Source organism: Centropristis striata, chromosome 17 (assembly GCF_030273125.1).
Source record: "Centropristis striata isolate RG_2023a ecotype Rhode Island chromosome 17, C.striata_1.0, whole genome shotgun sequence".
In the NCBI taxonomy this organism is placed as follows: Eukaryota; Metazoa; Chordata; class Actinopteri; order Perciformes; family Serranidae; genus Centropristis; species Centropristis striata.
In genome coordinates this window covers 25,811,930-25,830,572 of record NC_081533.1, presented here as the reverse complement: position 1 = coordinate 25,830,572, position 18,643 = coordinate 25,811,930, and the positions used below count along the sequence as shown (strand labels likewise).

General features: G+C 39.8%; 1 protein-coding gene across 1 annotated transcript in view; it reads right to left on the bottom strand.

Moving 5' to 3' along the window:
- The window catches only part of LOC131989759 (RAS guanyl-releasing protein 2-like), a 60,749-nt gene extending 42,106 nt beyond the window's left edge, over positions 1 to 18,643 (bottom strand). Inside the window, exons 1-3 of the mRNA XM_059355082.1 lie at positions 18,049 to 18,643; positions 553 to 675; positions 312 to 414 (exon numbers count right to left, since the gene is read on the bottom strand). Of these exons, the coding sequence (XP_059211065.1) occupies positions 312 to 414; positions 553 to 622 (173 nt within the window). The 5' untranslated portion in view covers positions 623 to 675; positions 18,049 to 18,643. The remainder of the gene's footprint in view (positions 1 to 311; positions 415 to 552; positions 676 to 18,048) is intronic.

Genomic DNA, 18,643 nt, shown 5'->3' with positions numbered 1-18,643 from the left:
TGGGGAAATTAACAAGTCTTTTATAAGTCAAAAGGCTGACGTCCAAGTGAAGTCACAAGTTATTACGTCCAAGTTGAGTTGCAAGTCTCTTTACATTTTAGTCCACACCTCTGCTATGTACCAACCTTATGTACCAAGCTTAGTATAGCTTGTTTGATACCTTGTCTGAGTCGTGCATTGAGCCTCTTATGTGCCAGCTCCAAAAGTTAAAAAAAGACATTCAGGGCAGCACAACTGATCTGACATCGATTCCACAGACAAACACAAAAGAAAACATCCCTGAGGGAGCAGGAAATAAAGGTGAAGGATACGTGCACACAAGCTTCTTAGCCATGTCGGTTGAAGGGATATACCAAGGGTGCATCATAAGAAACATGCGGACCAAGGAAGCGTCCTTCAAAGTGCCTTTCTCATCTATTAAAAGAAAATAACAAGTCAGGTCATTATCAGGAAGATATACTCACAGGACAAGCATCGCATGCTATCGATTAGTGTGCATCTGTTTGGCATAAAACTAATCATTTAATTTTAAAAAGTGTCCCAATGACTGACCAAAGGCTTGGATGCAGGATTCCACCAGCTCATCCACAGTGGCCGACTGCTCCGACACTATAGACTCCATTGTTCCTTTCCTCACTTTTCTTTTCCTCTCTCTTGTTTGACTCGCGTGCCTCTCTGTAAACACAAAAGAAGATGAAACAAAAAGGTATCAAAGGCGAGCAAAAGGAAGTAATTGCTGAAGGAAACAACAAGAGGGAAAATTAAATTCATGCTGCTGCATGTTTGGAATATTTGTGTGGTAAGTTATTTGCATTCTTCTGCACACTGCAGTGAGTGAGATCATCAGTGGGTGTTTACAGTACAGTTCGGGCTGGTAAATTTAATGGGGATATATGTCTGTCAATATAATGGGGTGATTTGAGCCGATAAATTCAAGGTGTCGATCTGCAAATCCTGCACTGAAACTCGATCTACATGAAGGAGCAGAATATAATTGGCCCATTAGTGTATATAAATACTGTGAAGAGTCAAAAAGCTCAATCCAAAGAGAATTTCACACACCCTCTACTCAGAAACTGTGCCTTTATACAAGACTTCTGTAAAGTTGTGATGTTGCAACTATCTTATATATAGGTACAAAGTGCCATTACAGTCCTATTACAGTCATTCCCCAGCTGCAATGATGGTGAAGAGAGCAGACTGGGCTTTTCAGGAGGGGGGGATTAACCCTCTAAAAGACGTTATTAAAATACATCATTTAGGAAACTGTAACAAAAGACATTAATTAATGTCTTTTTGTAATTAATTTGTAATTAATAATATGACAAACTCTTCCCTCAGGCAAAGTGGCCGAATTGGTGCTTAAATTAGTTTTATTTCTTCAAAATAACTCCTGAACCTGTAAAAACCATCAAGTCACATGGCAAAAATTTAGTGAAACCTGGACTAAACTGCAGGCTGTTTAAACAGAGCTGAGAGGAGAGGACAAGACAGAGGTTTTAAAGATGTAACTAATTCAAAATGTAAAGCATGTGGAGCCCCATTTTTTTTTTCTTCAAATATCGATAACAAAAGTTGGCATTTGGATAAATGTAGAATACATCAATTCTTTCTTTTAATGTTTATAATAAATTATCAAACAAATTAGACTTTTTAGAATAAATGGCATTTTATACTTTACAAAAGATATTTTGATTAATTTGATCAAACAATCATATTTGATAACATCCAAAATGGGGTCCCCCCGCTCTACGTGAGGTCGCAGAACCACATGGATTTCTCCAAGCTAATCAGCAATGATCAGGCTACGTCACAGATAGTGACACCATGGCATCTGACCAATCAATATAATAATAACTCAATTGATCTCGATTTGCAACATAAAAAGATCCTCCAATAACACTTGGAAATTGAAAATGTCAACCCAATCAAGTTCTTCAATGAGTACCCTATAAAGGGTTTAACAACTGATGAAAATAGTCAATCAAGACTAAATTCCATCTAAAATATTGACATGCATTATACACTGGCATAGAAAGGTGAATGTGTTTCATCGATGCAAAGCACATAAATAATGTTATTTTGATGGGAGAATAGGACATATGTAAAAGGTTCAGTGTACTTTGCCCTCAATGTGGCTTCTTAGAAAAACTGATAGAAAGCCACAAACACAATCAACAGGAAACCACAATTTATTATCTGTTCTCAACACATTCTCAATGCACTTTGTGGTACAAAACATAAAGCAAGCACATGAAGTATGAAAAGCTCATTAGCAAATATTTGGACATGCATAATGACTTTTCATACATGTGTTGCAGAAATAAGTTTGAAAATAAACATATACTAGTATTTTTCTTGGTGGTTGAGTCGGTCTTCACAGCAGGGAACCATGGCAACTACATCTTACCACCCAGTCACTTTCACAAAATATGCACACACCTCTACACACATGCACAAAATACATGTTTATACCTACAGAAGCGTGGTTTCAGTGTAAGAGTAACCTGAGGGAATCTATTTTTGCTCTAATCCTGGATCTGTGTGAAGAAGTACACTAATCCTATCTTCCATATAGGTTACGCCTCGATCTGGTGGTAAAAAAGGAGGATAAAAGAAGCCACTGGATATTTTGGTTCATTGCTGATAGGCATGAAGGTAATGCGGAGGTTATGCTCGAGTGACAGTTAGGCCTCAGAATCCACTACTGCTTCCACGAATGGCTCTCCAGCATTGTGGTTCTGTGGCGGAGTGTGTGAAGCGTGTGATGAGTATGTGTATGTACTATCTATTGTGCCTGACACAATGAAGCCTTCTACTGCGCTGTCTCTACTGCAACGCGGTGGGCGGACACACTCAATTACAGGCTTCACGAGCTGTCTCAGCCACACACATACACACATTTGTGCAGGGATGGAGGGGCGAAGAGAAAAAAAAAGCGAAATAGTGAACTTCAAATCTGTGCCTTTCTAAAGGACATGGTCTGATCATGAGAGGGATAAAGTGTAAAGAAATGACGTCCCAGACTGCCAGACCACAATCAGAATGATGTGCTGCTGCTATAGATAGACATGAAAGTTCCTGTGAGGATGCTAAGGTCACCACAGGAAATAGGTCTGAGCTAGAGAGCAGTGCTGTAAGTCTGAAACCTCAAAGAAAAAAAATACCTGTGACATCTTATAAAAAGAGACAGAGCTCGCATCTCATGAATATAATTGGAAGGAGAGTGGCCTTGCAGTCTATTATTGCCACACGACCAGAGTCATAAATAATCAGAGAGTCATCTAGATCTGAGATTAAATGGATTTTTTGTGACAAAACGGTCATCTGTTTCATTTCTGCATTGCTACAGTTCAGTTCAGAAGTCTGTCCACAGATGCAGGGATGGAACTCTTTCACACTTTCTATGATGCACATGTCTACAAACATATTTTATAATTCAGTATGATCTACTTATTGCACTATATAATTATAGTTGGAGGCACTCATAAATATTCATAATGCTTTATACCAATAATTATAACTCAAGGCCAACCAGTATATTGGCCTGCAGATTTTATCGTCCCATATTGGCCTGTCACAGATCTATCAGTATTGGTGTGAATATAATCCAATATGAGCTGATATGATAATGTCCTTGTGGAATCAACTATAATGTCATTCAACATAGGGGACAAGAGATTTAAAATCAATGTTGCAAAATTAAGCTGCATCAAGAAAAGTAACATTTGCATTTTGGAACATAGAACAGCAAACATTTTCTGTGTAAACAGCTCTTTAAATGACACAAATATTTTGCTGTATGTGCAATTCGAATCGCCTGTTAATTGATCATTCAAGGCTCCCGGTGTGTCTATGAGTCTGACTCCACAGCTGTCACAACTGACAGCAGAAATGGACTGAATTTACTGATTTATTAAATAGTTTTCATGTCGGCTTCATGGGAAGAAATCAACAATGTATATAATGATTTGATTATTTTATTTCTCCAGCCAGTTGCGAGCAAGGAAAATCTGTGTGTAGTGTAACAGGAACACGGGCAGAGTGCAGCGTTGATTAATGAACATAGATGCTCCTAGAAACGCGTCCAGTGGGGATTGGACTTAACAGTAATGTTACATGTATATCGGCCAATATATTGATATTAACATTTTCTACACCCTTATATTGGCATCAGCCCCAAAAATCCAGTATAGGTCAGGCTTTAATCATAAGTCATTATAAAGTAGAGCAAAACGGATATCAAAACAGTATTAAAGTATATAATATTGGTCAATGTTTGCTTATTTTATCTAGGTAAATGTGTCGTCCGATATGCATTGAAAATTTTTTTTATAGAACAATAAACGTTCTTTCCTCTATCACCTACGGATGGCTGACAGCGAACGGAAAGTAAAATGTAAAGCTACTTCTCTAAAAATAAAAAACATTGTAGGTAGAACAAAAAATAAGGTATCATTTCTTCAAAGCATAGTCAATTTGTCTATGTCTATGCGAGAACAACACAAAATGTTGTTAAATTAATTTATATGTTCAGCGGGTCATAACAAAAATGTATGAATTACTTTGGTTGTTGTTATTAACAATGAACATGATTAACATGATGTTTTGTTGTAAGCTATCGCTAGCCCGCTAATGCTAGTCCGCTTGTACGTACTCAGGTCGCAGCTGACATTGGGCAAGAGGCAGAGTACACTCTGGAAAGGTCACCAGACTATCACAGGGCTGACACATAGAGACAGACAATCACCCTCTCATTTATTTAATTTTTTTTAAGTCCCTCCCATCAGGCGGCCCAGCCAGAGGGAGGCAGTTTTTGTGAGAGGTCAAGGGGAGGACATGCAAATGCGGGGATCGAACCCAGGACCTCCTAGCTGTGAGGCGAGAGCACTACCAACTATGCCACCTTGCCCCCAATCATGCTTCTGGAACCAGTTTTCCTATCTAAGAGCTGGTTCTTTGGCTGTCGAAGTGCGAGGAACTGGTTCAAGAATAGGCACTGGCACCAAACCGTACCTCAAACTGCCTTGGTCGAAAAGGGGTAAAAGAGGAACTTATAATGATAGTCATAGAAAGTGATACAGCATTGATCTACTGTAGCCATCCTCAGAGGCCGTAACACTGAACAAAATCAGAAAGGCGGGGGGTTCAGTGCCACCCGTGCAAAGGGTGAACCTGCTTTTAAGTGAGTCTAGTCTGACACTACGGCACCGGCTGTGCCCGTCTTGATGATGATGATACCATCTCACCATCCATTCATCATCCCGCTGGCAGCAGCTCTTTGTGGCGAACATTTCTCTCTGTGCTCTCAGCAGAGATTGATTCTTCCTCAACAGACTCCCCCCCTCTTGCCTTTCTTAGAGTTCTTCAAGTATATTCCCCACATGAATTCTAATACTGTTTCTATTGCTGTGAAGCGGTGGATTGATTGTTAGGTAGCACACACTGTGAGAGCTTTGGTGTCATCCTTGGTTGCCTGGTGACTACGGTCCAGGGCCATCGATCAGGCAGATTAGGGGTGGGCTGGGGCGCAGCAGGGATAAAGGGAAGTTGACGGGTGTCTGGTCAATCCTGGCCATGCAGAATCTGTAGTGTGCTGCTGGTTTAGTGGGCACTGAAAATGTCAAATCCGTCAAAGAGGTTCTGAACTGCTGTATACTGCTTATTTCGCTTAAAACATTGAGCCTCATGCATGAAGGTTTTTCTATTTTGTTCTCTTCTTCTTGCACAAAGCAATAAGAGGAAAATAAGAAAATCCTACTTGGGATTTTTAAAACATCCTTTATCTATGGGAGATTGTTGATGAATGAAATGTTCTTACATTGGATGCAAGTGGCAGGCAATTTTCAGTAAGCATAAGGAAACACCACAGTAAAACCGTATTAGGGCAGCAGACTTAAGTGTCATGTGCAAACCACAAACCAACAAGCTACTGACATTTGAAAGCTAAAGTCAAACTCAGAAAAAAGAAGAAAAAAAGAAAGGAAATGACTCTTCAACATATGTTCGTGCACTTTTTCACAAAGTTTTTTTACAAGGTGCAGACAGGTTTGTGAAGTTTGAGACATAATGGTCTAACTTTGCTGTCATTTAGGCTACATCTACTCATCTTTAATAAATGTAAACATTTGAAAGTATTAATTGAATAGGCCTAATCACTGGCCCAAACTAGGGGGCAGTATTTTACCTTGTGCAAGTAATGAATGATTTACTGAATAGAGTGATGACACAGATAGACATTACAGTTAGACGTGCTTTTAAACTAGAATATGGCAAAAATCTACACATGGCGCCTTTAAGTAAATCGCTTTTTATTATCATTATTCATGCTTCATAGAACTAAACTCGATTTCAGTTTACATGTGGTCCAGGGCAGTCTGAAATTAGTATCTTACCTGAGAACAAACAGGAAGTCAGAAAGTATTGCCACAATAAATGCCACAAATTTTAGATAATACAATTTGCGGCATTAATTCAAAAATAAATGTGTGTCTCGAAACAAATCACACATGAGGCCCAATATTTACTGCACAAATATGTATGATGTTCATGCAAGAAATTTAAATGTTAAATGTAAAGCTACAAATATTTTCAATGAATGGACTTAGGACTACCGTGTATGACATTTTTTAGATCTATTGGGTTAGCTGTGCAAAATTGGTTGAGAAATACTGCACCTCCAGATATTAGTCAAAAAACAGGATGGAAAGCACATTAGACACACTTACTATGACATTTACTACCACTAGTATAGATCAACACATTGAAACACACTTTGAATGTAATGCTTGATCTATAGTTCTCCAATACATGCATAAATGGATTAAATGATTTTGTGTATACATGCCTTTTTCCTGCCTAAATCTCATCAGGCTGTGCTAAGTGTGTCTTTTTACAAAGCCCACACATTAGAGGAAAACTGTCTGCATAAATCTCCAACGCCTTTTCATGTCTTTAAATTGACACAAGCACTGATTGATGATAAGACACTGACAGACACACAGATAATGTTATCCATCCTGCTATTGATATTCCCATAATGGGCTCATTTCCATGCAAGTAAATACCCCAGGCTAATGCACAGTCTCCATACAGCCATTGATTTAGTTTTATTCCATCCCCACTGGCATTTGGGTAAAACAAGTTTGATTGATGTTTTCATGGATAATGGTCACAAGATAAAAGATGTGGACACATAAATTCAGTCTGATTAGCTATTAGGCAGCCAGTGAAAAAATACACACATTCTGTTCATTCTGCCTCACACAAACATGTTAAAAGGCTCTTTCTTCTGCATTTTAGCCACCAGAGTGGAAGTGCAATGTCAATTGGTCACATCAACCCAATTAGATGGTCTTACTTTGGTCTTTTAGAGCCACCATCAGAACAAAACAATTTGTCCAATAGTTTGGTTTATGCCAAACAAGATGAACAAGATGGTGAGAATCATGAAAATATTACCTTCTTAATACCAGCATGAAAGTGTTGTCATCGTGAGCGTGCTAGCTTTCAAACATTCACATTCTAGTTTAAACGCACCACGGGCCCCAACACAGGTGTGAAGCAGGTTTTTAAAGATATGCCACTACAGATCTAACACGAAGTCAGACTTTTTATAATTCGGTATCATGATATTGTTGTTTTTCGGCATGCTTTTGATCCATTTTTTGCAATTTAATAACAGCAAAATGTGTTTATTTTGGATGTAGGAGCAGAAGTCATACAGATGCAGTTCCTGGAGAAGGCGGTGGAATTCATTAAGCTGTGTACGCCTCCAAATGATCTAATAAACCCACTATGCTGTTTGGTGTCCTGAGGTATCTGGGACTTTTACTTCAGGTACAAAGATTTTTTCGGTCATGGTTATTGACAGAAAAAAAAAGGCTACTTTGGCATGTCTCGTGTGAGAAATGCAAATAAATTAGTGCTGTCAAATTATAGGCGTGTTTCCACTGAGTACTTTTTGTAAAAGCGGCTGAGTGTTTTGGCTAGGCCCACTAGTTAGTTCCCCTTGGCCTCTCTTCCCATACAGGTACTTTTGTAGCGGCTAACCAACGGAGTTCGAATGTGACAACAGGCTGACGCGGCAAGCAGTGTTGTCAACTTAGCAACTTTGTTTGCTATATTTAGCCACTATTCAGACCCATCTAGCGACTCTTTTTCAAAAGAGTGACAAGTGACAAATCTAGCGACTTTTTCTGGTGTTTTTGGAGACTTTTGAAGAGTAGCAGGCGCCATCCAAAAGCACTCACAAGCGGCCCAGTCCTCCCGCAGCAGTCTCTCCCAGCTGCAGTCAGCAGAGCAGGAGATGTTAACCCCTCAGCGTCCAGTTTGCACCAGTCTCCAAATGAATCATGTGTGCGCAAAATCGCTGCCTCAACCGTATCCAATCAGCGTCGACTAGTTAGTTGCAGCTCAGTAGCGGTTTTACAAAACCATACTATATAAAATGACGTGTGCTATTTTTTGACGCATGTGCTGTTGGTCTATTTGTTATAGGTTGGAGATCTTGTTGCAAAGAAGTTGCAAAACTTAACAGTGCAAAAAATGTGAGACCATGGTATATCGGTTAATATATATGAATCATATAATATTTTGAATTAGAGTGTAATTATTTTTATATATGTTAATTTTTCATCATATAAAATAAAATAAAATCAATGTTTGGTTTTACACATCATGGAATATAATTGATAACACTTCCTGAACATACATTTGATTATATCACATGATTTTGCATACTGTTCATGCATCAAATATACATCCATATTCAAAAAATACTATCATTGATATTAAACTGTAATGGTGATTTGGTTGACGCCCTGTTTCTTACATTAGTAGTACTGCTGGTGCTCGTGTTTCGAAAAACAACATTTTAAAAAAATAATTCTCTTCTATTCTTCTCTTATCTGCTGTTCTCCTGTTTTCCTTTTTTCCCATGTTTTTTTACTATCTCTTTACTGTGTATAGTGCTGATAAGAGCACAATTTCCATCCTTTCATCACGTCACAACAAAAATGCTTTCAATTTCCAACAACAAATCCAACCTGGTGTCACACAGTAAATGTAGTTTAAAGGTTGGTAGAGACAGACACTATATAAAAAACGGATGTCTTCAATGAATATGGTAAATTACTGAGAATAATTTTCCAAAATAAAGGCCATTAATCTACACTTTCAAGCTTTATCTCATCTTTCAGCCCTTGTAAGGTCATGTGGGTAGAATTACAAGACTGCAAAAACACATACAAACAACACTTCTCCATGTTATACACACCATCTTATCTCTTGCCCAACACCCCTTAGTTTGTTTCAGGAAGTTGTAGCAAGGGTGTTGCACGACGGGACAGATATAGTTCTCCAGAGGGGCCTACAGAGTGGCTGGTGACAGGCTCTATTTACAGACTGCAGGGTACTGAGAGCAGGAAGGGAAACGTTTCCTTTTCCCTGGACACGCAGAATGCCACATCGGAGGGGGCGCACCCGGCTGCAAACTGAGATTAGCAGCAACAGTTGCTCCTTGGGGATGGAGGAGGGGGTTGCAGAGAGGAGGAATGGGAGATAAAGAGAGAGACTGGGAGGCAGGAAGAGAGCAAACTCGCTTCAAACCAGTCAAACATGGAATGAGATTGTGTCTAAAGAGGGGGAAATATCAAATAGGGAGGGGTATAAATGATGGAAAGCCAAAAGCTGAAATATGTGAAGGAGGAAAGCACCACTTTTTCTTAATGAAAAAAACCCACATATTTCACAACGTGTTGCTGGGACACAACAGCTGCTGGAGTGTAATGTTTTATTACGTCCTCCAAAAAAATGTCACGCATCCTGTTCTACATCTGGCACACTCTCATATCTCACATCTCAGCTTTCTGACTTCAAATATATGAGACAGAAAGGGCACTGCTGCAGATCGCATGTGCTGTTATAATACCTGCCTCCTGCCCCCACAACTAAACACAACAATGTATCATTGTGTCACATTGTTTTTACTGCTTTGTGTAGAGGCTTCCTGCTCAAACTTCTGTCCTTTTACCAGATGTGAAAGTTTGCTTCATAACAAATACCGGAAGGGTGTGTTGGTGTGTGTGTGTGTGTGTGTGTGTGTGTGTGTGTATGGGTGGGTGTGTGTGTGAAATGGGGCGAATATATGTGAATGTCCACACTTTTTTCTTTCAGTGTTACAAACAATTTCATACATGGCGGGTTTTTTTCTGTGAGTAATGAATACAATTTACCCTTACAAAAGTTTTTTGCTTCAACTACATAAGAGGTTTTGCCTACTGTCAGTTATCTCCCAGACACACACACAGCTTCCTTGTCAGACTCTTGCTGTGATGAGTGAAGGCTGAGGCCACATGGCTTATTGTGTAAAAGAGCAAACGTGATCCATCATCTTTTGCAATCCAATACTAGAGTTTGCTTCTCGAGGTTCCTGCCAACCGTCTAATCATTTCAGAGCAGACCACAGTCAGCGTTCATTTTCTGCTTTACTGCAGTGCTGATGTCAGGAATCTCACTTCCTGTTGTTACAGAGTGTTTCGTTTAGGGTGAACAAATTCCATGTAATGACAGTACAGATATCAGATATGGAAAGATTTATGAGGAAAAAAACATGATTCGTGGAAAAATGTGGACTTCCACAAATTAAAAAAATAGTTTAACATTTTGGGAAAGGTGTTCTTTTATATTCTTGCTGACAGCTAGATGGGATGTTTGATACCACTCTCATGTCTAATATGAAGCTAAAGCCAGTAGTCAGTTAGCTTAGTTAAGTTTAGCATATTTTCTTACCTTTTGTACAGAGCTAAGCTAGCTGTTTTCAGCCTTAGTTTGATATTGTGGAAAATGTGCTTACTCGCTTTCTTGTTGAGCGTTATATTGACATTTAGTACCATTCCCATGTCTGTATAAAGTACATATGTAGCTAAAGCCAGCAGTCAGCTAGCTTAGCATTTTTACTACCTATAAACAAAGATAAGCTAGCTGTTTTCAGCCTTTACGTTGGATATTGCGTTTCTCCGTGGATTGAGGTTTTTGATACTGTCACAGAATTAGACATGTATATGTAAATCTAAAAACAATTCTTGGCTAGGGACCTGTAACTTCCTTGAGTTTCCACCAGTTTCCAGTCTTTATGCTAAGCTTAGCTAACCAGCAGCTTATTCTAGCTTCACGTGACAGTGGTATTCTCCTCTCTCTGCAAGAATGTAAAACAGCATATTTCCCAACATGTTAAACTATTCCTAGATGTAAGCCTGTGTCCCTGCAGGAAAAAAATCCTCCTAAAAACAGCCACTGGTTGTGCTTAGTGATTCCGAATCCTTCTTTAAAATCCAGGTTTTCAGTGTGTTTGGGTTTTTATTTAGAGCAGGGCACATTCTGTACATCTGGAGACTAATTGTTCTTAGCAGTGTTTCTTTGCTTCATTTCCTCCTGTCTGTTGACTGAGTTCACTGAGCTTTATGCTGTTTTTTTTTCTACAGTAGTCACTCTGAACCACTGAACCAGTTTCATTTTATGTGTGTATGATGTATTCAGCCAGCCTCTTCATTCCTCCTGCAGGCGTTTTTAACAGCGTTAGCCCTGGCTAGTTCCTGTTTATGTATTTCTCCCTGAAACAGCTTGTATCCCAGAGAAGACCACAAACCCCGCAATTTCCTGCAGTCATAATACACTATTCATTATGCACATTTAGATAAAGAGCGTGAGAGATTATAGAGTACAAACAGACGGATGAAAAAAAGAAGTAAAATATGCACTTTTTTTGATGCAGTTGCACGATACCACAGAGTCATTTTTCGATTCTTGTTCTGAAAGTGAGGCACGCCTAACACCTGTAGCACAGAATGACTAACTCACTCAACTGAAACCTAAATTAATCACAGCCATGCTATCTACATCACTACTAATTTGCTGCCTTAAATAAGCACTAGCTTAGATACAGTGAGTTTCGATCAGCCCTCCCACCAGGCTCATCCACTACTGTGTTCCCTCCTGACTGGTTTAATTTCAGCCACAGCTTGATTTATAGCTCTTCAGGTACAACACTTTCCCTCAACAGCTATCGTCCTCTTCGATGTCTCCCACTCTTCTGCCTCTGCGTTCCAGCCATGCCTTTAAAGGTGAGGAGAGCAGAGTGCACTGACAGACTGAGATTTTACAGGGTCTGTGCCCTTTCAAGGGAGCTGACAAGGTAACAGAGATCTCAGAGGAACAAAGAAAAAGTAGAGATGAGTACTATTCCAGACTGCTACATCGGGGGAAGTTTCAACGTGATCCTGTTTGCATTAAGAGATGTCACATCCACTCACATAAGGTCATTCATCAACATAGTTTTAGCATCACCAAGTAAGTGGGAGGCCAAATTTGATTCCAGCTCTGCTGATGCTGCAAGGCTTTTTAATTCTCTTTGTCTGGGGTTTGAATCAGTTTTTTTTAAAACAACTAGTTTAGACCAAAATTTGGTAACAATTCAGATTACAGCATGTTAACACCCTGTTAAGAAATTAACACACAATAGAATGGCCGTTCAACAGTTGTCATCCTCTGAGAAAGTCTGTTTTAGCCCATTGAACGGGCTGCTAAAGCAACGTTATGGTTAGAAGCCATCCTTATAGTGGCCATAGAAAATGTAAAGCGAAGGAGATCATGATGTCATATAAGGAGTGACAGTGTCCGTACAGGGCTGGGATGGTGGATGTTTCTGTAAAAATACGACTTCTACCCAGAAGAGGCTTAAAGTTTAAAACAAAAGGTAACTTTATGCATCATTTCAGTGTTTCATTCAAAATATTATCTTCTAAACTAAACTTAACTGCATAGTTTTGTCAATTTATAAGTAATTTTTAGGATATTTAATATTTTATATATTTAATATATAATATTAATATATAATGTTTAAGATTTTATGTTTTTTTCCTAAATTTAACCACATACTATTTTTATTTCATGAACCTAAACAGTAGATTTGCTGCCTAACCCTAACAAAACTGAACCTGAAATGTGAGGAAATATCAACCGGCCTTTGAATGGGCTAATAACAACCTACTGGACCTACTAGTAACCTAGGTGGAGCAGGTACCTTCTAACCTTCTAACCTTCTAACACGTATGACTGAAGCTGATAATAACTGGTAACAGCCATTCAGTTGCGTCATAAAAAGCATGATGTACAGTTCAATTACTCCAGAGTTACAGAGAACAGTACAGTATGTACCAATACCTGTTAGTTGGTAGAGGAGAACAGCTCTGTGTTGGCACACAATTGGGGTAAGGAAAGGAGATGTCACGCCATTGCAAGCTCACACGGTAGAGCTTCAATTACACACTGAAAGAGAATCTTTTAAAGATACATTTTTCGAGGGATTAGTTGTTTTTTTTATCTTCTCGGTATCTATTCTGTTATTTCAGGAATTAGTTCCCCCTTTGTTAAATGTAGTTAGTTTTAGTCCTTTGTGACAAATATTCAATGAAAACTGCACAAAGCCAACGTATTCTGTGTTTAAACGAATAAACTTCTATTTTTGTAATCATCCACTTTTGCTGGTGCTGGTGCTGGTGCTGGTTTGACTGTGAACCGTCTCAGAACCTGTTTGCTTTTCCACAGGCTGGAGAGCCACGTCATTAAGTCATTGTATACGTCTTACAGTTTTTCTCAGTCGCTTTGGTACATTTCTCAGATCAGAACTGAAATTCTCAAAACTACCTGTTCAATCTTCACATCATTGTGTCACTTGTGCACATCAAAAAAGCAGTTTCTCATTTCTTTGAGCAAGTTGCAAATGCTTTGGTACATCCATGCAAATGATTATGTACAATTCTCTTCTGTTTCCTACATTATCAATTGCTTATGTCATGTTGATCAAAATGTATTATCACGGGTCTCTGTTGAATAGTCTCACCACCCACAACATTTAGGCATTAGTTCATAGCATAAGTCTTTACAACATGCAAAATGGTTGAACACGTTGTCATAACATGTCAAGCATATTTCTATACATTTCCATGAGACTTTTTTTCTAAGTCTGTCCTGAATTGGTAAATTGCTCCCAGGTGAATCTTGACTTTCTCAAACGAATCAATCAACTGGCAAGTATATACGTATATAGCCGGAGCACAACACAGTGTTACAATTTCTGAAAATGGACGGACAAGGAATTGGACGGGGTCAACAGCAAGCGAGAAGAAGAAGAAGAGGAGTGAGGCTGCGTGGCGGAGGACTTGGGAGGCAAAATAGAGGCACATGTACAGTTTTCCCTAAGGAGATTGTCCTATGTTTACATTTCTACTTTTGTTTTTGTTTTTTCTTTGTGCTATGCAGTGCTGTCTTTTCTTTTCTTTATCAGGAAAAATATAAAAGCGTAAATGTGAATCTTGTCCAGTCTCTTTCAAACTCCACATACACTAAGGTGTAACCTGCAATTTACAATAATTGTCATCAGAACTTTAGCCATAGTTTACATCAGAACATCCCTCCAGAGTACACTGTTATATTGACAACATGACTAAGCAATTTGACTGTCTTATCCGTACACAATGACACAAGGACTTGTCATTCTGATGCACTGACATGTTCATTGACACGGATATTTAGTTTTGAGAGATGAACTAAGGATTTTGAGCAAGAGAGTGGCTTTTGCAGGTCATCCATGGTGTTTTGCTATTTGTACAAATTGTTTTGAGAAATGCACTTACTGTTTTGCAAATGTCGAGGATGATTTGAGAATTGTACCAAAGCGACTGAGAAAAACTGTAATACATCTCCGCTCTCTCCGCAAGTATAATAACAACAATGGTGGACTACAACGCTCTTTACAAATGTTGCTTTTGGCTAGTGGTAGCGCCTAATGCTACCCCGCTAGAATGAATGATACACGTTTTAGTTGGTCTTGTTGGTCATGATAATCCCACCCCTAGACCCTGACGTAAGTGGTTCGTGTTTCAAGACCAACAAGAGTTTTTCGGTTCTTTGGCTGTCGAAAAGCGGGGAACTGGTTCAAGATTAGGCACTGGCTCCGAACCAAACCTTGAACTGTCTTGGTTGAAATTGATCCCCGATGTAGCGTAGCCTCAGCCACCAGTGTATGAATGTGTGTCTGAATGGGTGAACTATCAACTGTAGTGTTAAAAACACTTTGAGTGGTCGTTACGGCTAAAAGCAATATTGAAGTGCAGTCCATTTACCCCCGGTTTTACTCTGATGCCTGGTGTGAATGTGACATAGCAGGTAAAGTGTGAACAGCTGATACAGGTAATTAGGATTGTAAAAACGGGATTGTGGAGGAATAGATGAGCAGTGAACTGTACATCCAGATTCTGGCGGCACTGCTCTCATTTTTGTTTGTTTGTTTGATTTTTTTGATTTTTCTCTTGTGTTGATCGAGTTTTGTTTCCCTCTTCTTCACTATGTCCATCTGCTCTGCTTTAGTTTTATTCCTTCCTCTCCTCCCCCTCCTCTTCCACCTCCTCATCCACCTCCCAGATTTGTTGCTGTTGGTCCTTTGGCATAAAGCAGCAGCCCTGCACAATGGATCCAATTATGGCTGGCTTTCATGATAACACTGCTGCAGGTCGAGGTGGAGGAGGTGGCTGGAAGTGATGCTAAATATCAAGGGTGGCCGCTCCAGAGGCCTCAAGTAATTGCACTGCGGCAGCGGAGGAGAGAAAGGAGAAACAGAGATGCAGAGGCTTCCTTTTTAGGGGGGGGGGATTTTTCTACTTGATTTTTACCACTATGGTGAAGGCGCTTTTAATCCTCAAAATCCTTTCTTTTTTTCCTTTTTTAAAGCTCTATATCTGTCAAGTCGAGCACCACTTGTTGAGATCACAGAGGTTACTTTGAAGTAACTGAAGATAAAATGCACTTTATTGATTTGTGCTTTGCTGACAGATCCGTTTGTCGTAGATGATGTTGACGGCTGTTACATTTGCATTCCTGAGCCAGATGCTGATGTGGCCGTACGAGTGCACACAAAGCGAGCTTGTCTGATATTCAAAATAGGTACAGTTAATCAGCAACATGCGGCTCTGGCCAAAACAGCCACATTGAAACACACTGACTTCCCTAGCCTCCCACAAGGATGCAAAACTGCTGCTGCTAAGACTTTCAAATGTCCACAGAGGGAAGCCAGTCACAGCTTACAAGCAAAATCCCACTGCTCTGACATCAAAACACGCCTAGATAAGGCAGGGGTGAAGTATAAGCAAAGATGCTGCAGAACAAGTAATCAGCAACCCCTCGGCACTCAAAGATGTCTCCTAATCCCCGCTGCTTTGTGGGCTGTGGGGAGAAAATCACCTTGAATCACAGCAGCCAGACAGCTGCCTGCAGTCTGTTTAAGAGAACAGGTAATCAGGGGGCTGATTGAAGGAAGTCTGACCTCTTGCTTGTTTTATTCAGCAGCCAAGGCTGATTCACTGCAAGAGGGATTAGACCTCCAGTGTTACTCTCTAGTCATATCAGCACACAGGTGTTTATTGCTTATGAGCAGAGCTGACAGGGGCTTTGAAAGTCCGTGTCCACCCCTGCTCTTCCCAGATGGGTTAATCCATAACTTTGCATGCCATCACTCTCTTGTTTACCATCCAGCTCAGTCTAAAAGGGATAAAGACCCTGCCACTCCCGCAATCTAATTTTAGTACTAGGCGTTCCTCCATCCTCCTCTACTCTGCTCAGCGATGCTCCTCTTCCTGAAAATGACTGGGCATTGACCCATTAATTCCATTAGTTCTGGGTGATTCTCTCAATTGAGTGGCCTTATGTCCCCCAGACTTACTTTAAGGATTTTCAATTAAAGTGAACCACAACATGCATTTCCATCAATTATTAGAACAAGGCAACTTGTTCTAGTAATTGCATATTCTTTTTTTCAATGTGTTGTCTAAGTAGTAGACAAGAGCCATTGTCCTCACTGAGGATATAAAATATACTATATTAATATCCTACATATAATATAAATAATATATGTAATATAAGACAAATAAAAAATTGCAATTAGTGCAAAAATTTGTGTCTGAAATAATCATGCTCGTCTCCTTATACTTTTATGAAAACATACATGAATTATCATTTACGCTCTATAACAATTATGGATCAGACCCTCTAACAAGAGACACTGACACGTGTGATGTCACTTCCTCCATGCTGATGTCACCCATATTTCATTGATTTTATTGGCAGATTGACATTGTCAGGTTCAACATTTCAACTCTTTGTAAAATGTAACAAAAGTGTCGCAAAATATGACAATTTCATGATTTCCTCAATACCATGAGTTGCTGTTTTCTTATCTTAAGGTGAAGTTGCGGCTACTTCTTGCCAATAGCTTGAAATGTCTTAACAGAGCCCCCCATTAAGTTCAACCTTGTTATTTGATGGGTCTTTATTAATATTTTTAGACCAATGTTTGTATAACTGTGTGCACAATTTACAGGATATTCCAAGACTTATTATGAAAGCAAATTCAAATCTAAATGTATATTTTGGAAATAGGAAGGCCAATGGTAGATAAAGGTATCATGACCTGCTTTGGCAGTCAAATAAGGCCTATTTAAATTAAAAAAATACTACTTTCTGTTCAGATTGTCTGTGGCAAACTAAAAAGAACTTGAGAAGTGAGAGATGCAGATTCTGTACATCACAAAGATTTATTTGAGGGTTTCTTTGTTTTTTTTCTGAAAATGCTGTGACCCAGAAGACACCCCTCTCAGAGAATGGCAACAATTGCCTTCTGAGTCAAGTCTGAGCACAACAACTTGGACTACTTTTTCCTAACCAACCCATAAACAATCTGTGACTCCCCAATGAGTCAACATGAAATTCTGACATTGCTGTGGCTGATGGTGCAAGAAAACAAGCCTTTGCATGATTTACTGTTGCAAAACAGCAATCGCACTGCTGTGATCAAAGTGTGAAATGGAACACAGACACGTTACATTACACTGTGGCTGGTTTTGTTCTAAATACTGTATGTGTGCGAGAAAATGGGACATCTGAAACGCGCCATGCGTAAAAATGTCACCAATGTGCAAGTTATGAGCGGTTTCTTACCTTTAGAGTTTGAAGGGTCCCATGCTCTGGGAGAGGAGGCGACAGTAACACTTATGAAGTGAGATGAGAAGCGTTACATCACCAGCACCCCCGAACTCAAAACCAGGTCCTGCGGAGAGAGGCGCCGATGATCGAGACCCAAAAACTCATCCGAGGAGATCCCTCCTCAGAGTTGATGCTGAACGAGCTCTGCGGGTTCTGCGGGTGTTTTCACGGCACATTAACCCTCCAGCGCGCACAACAAGTCATCCACTGGCGCTGCTCGGAAGTTGTGGATGTGGTGTGTGTGTGTGTGTTGGTGTGTGAGGAGCAGCTGAGCTCAGTCATCTGGTTGCAGCTGGACCGCGTGCCAGCCTTCTGCTCGTGTTCCAGCTGTGCAGCTTGCAGTCACACTGCAGAGCCACAGTCCCGCCTATTGGTGATAGTAGCACAGCAACACTACATGCTGGTTGTGCACGGGCTGCAACATTACACCATAACAGTTTAATGTGCTGGCTGCTCTGCGACATGAAGTCAATCGAAATCGTTTATTGAAAGACCAGTTTGGGCTGCATTCATATGCACATTTAGAAAAATACAGTAAAATAAAATCTGT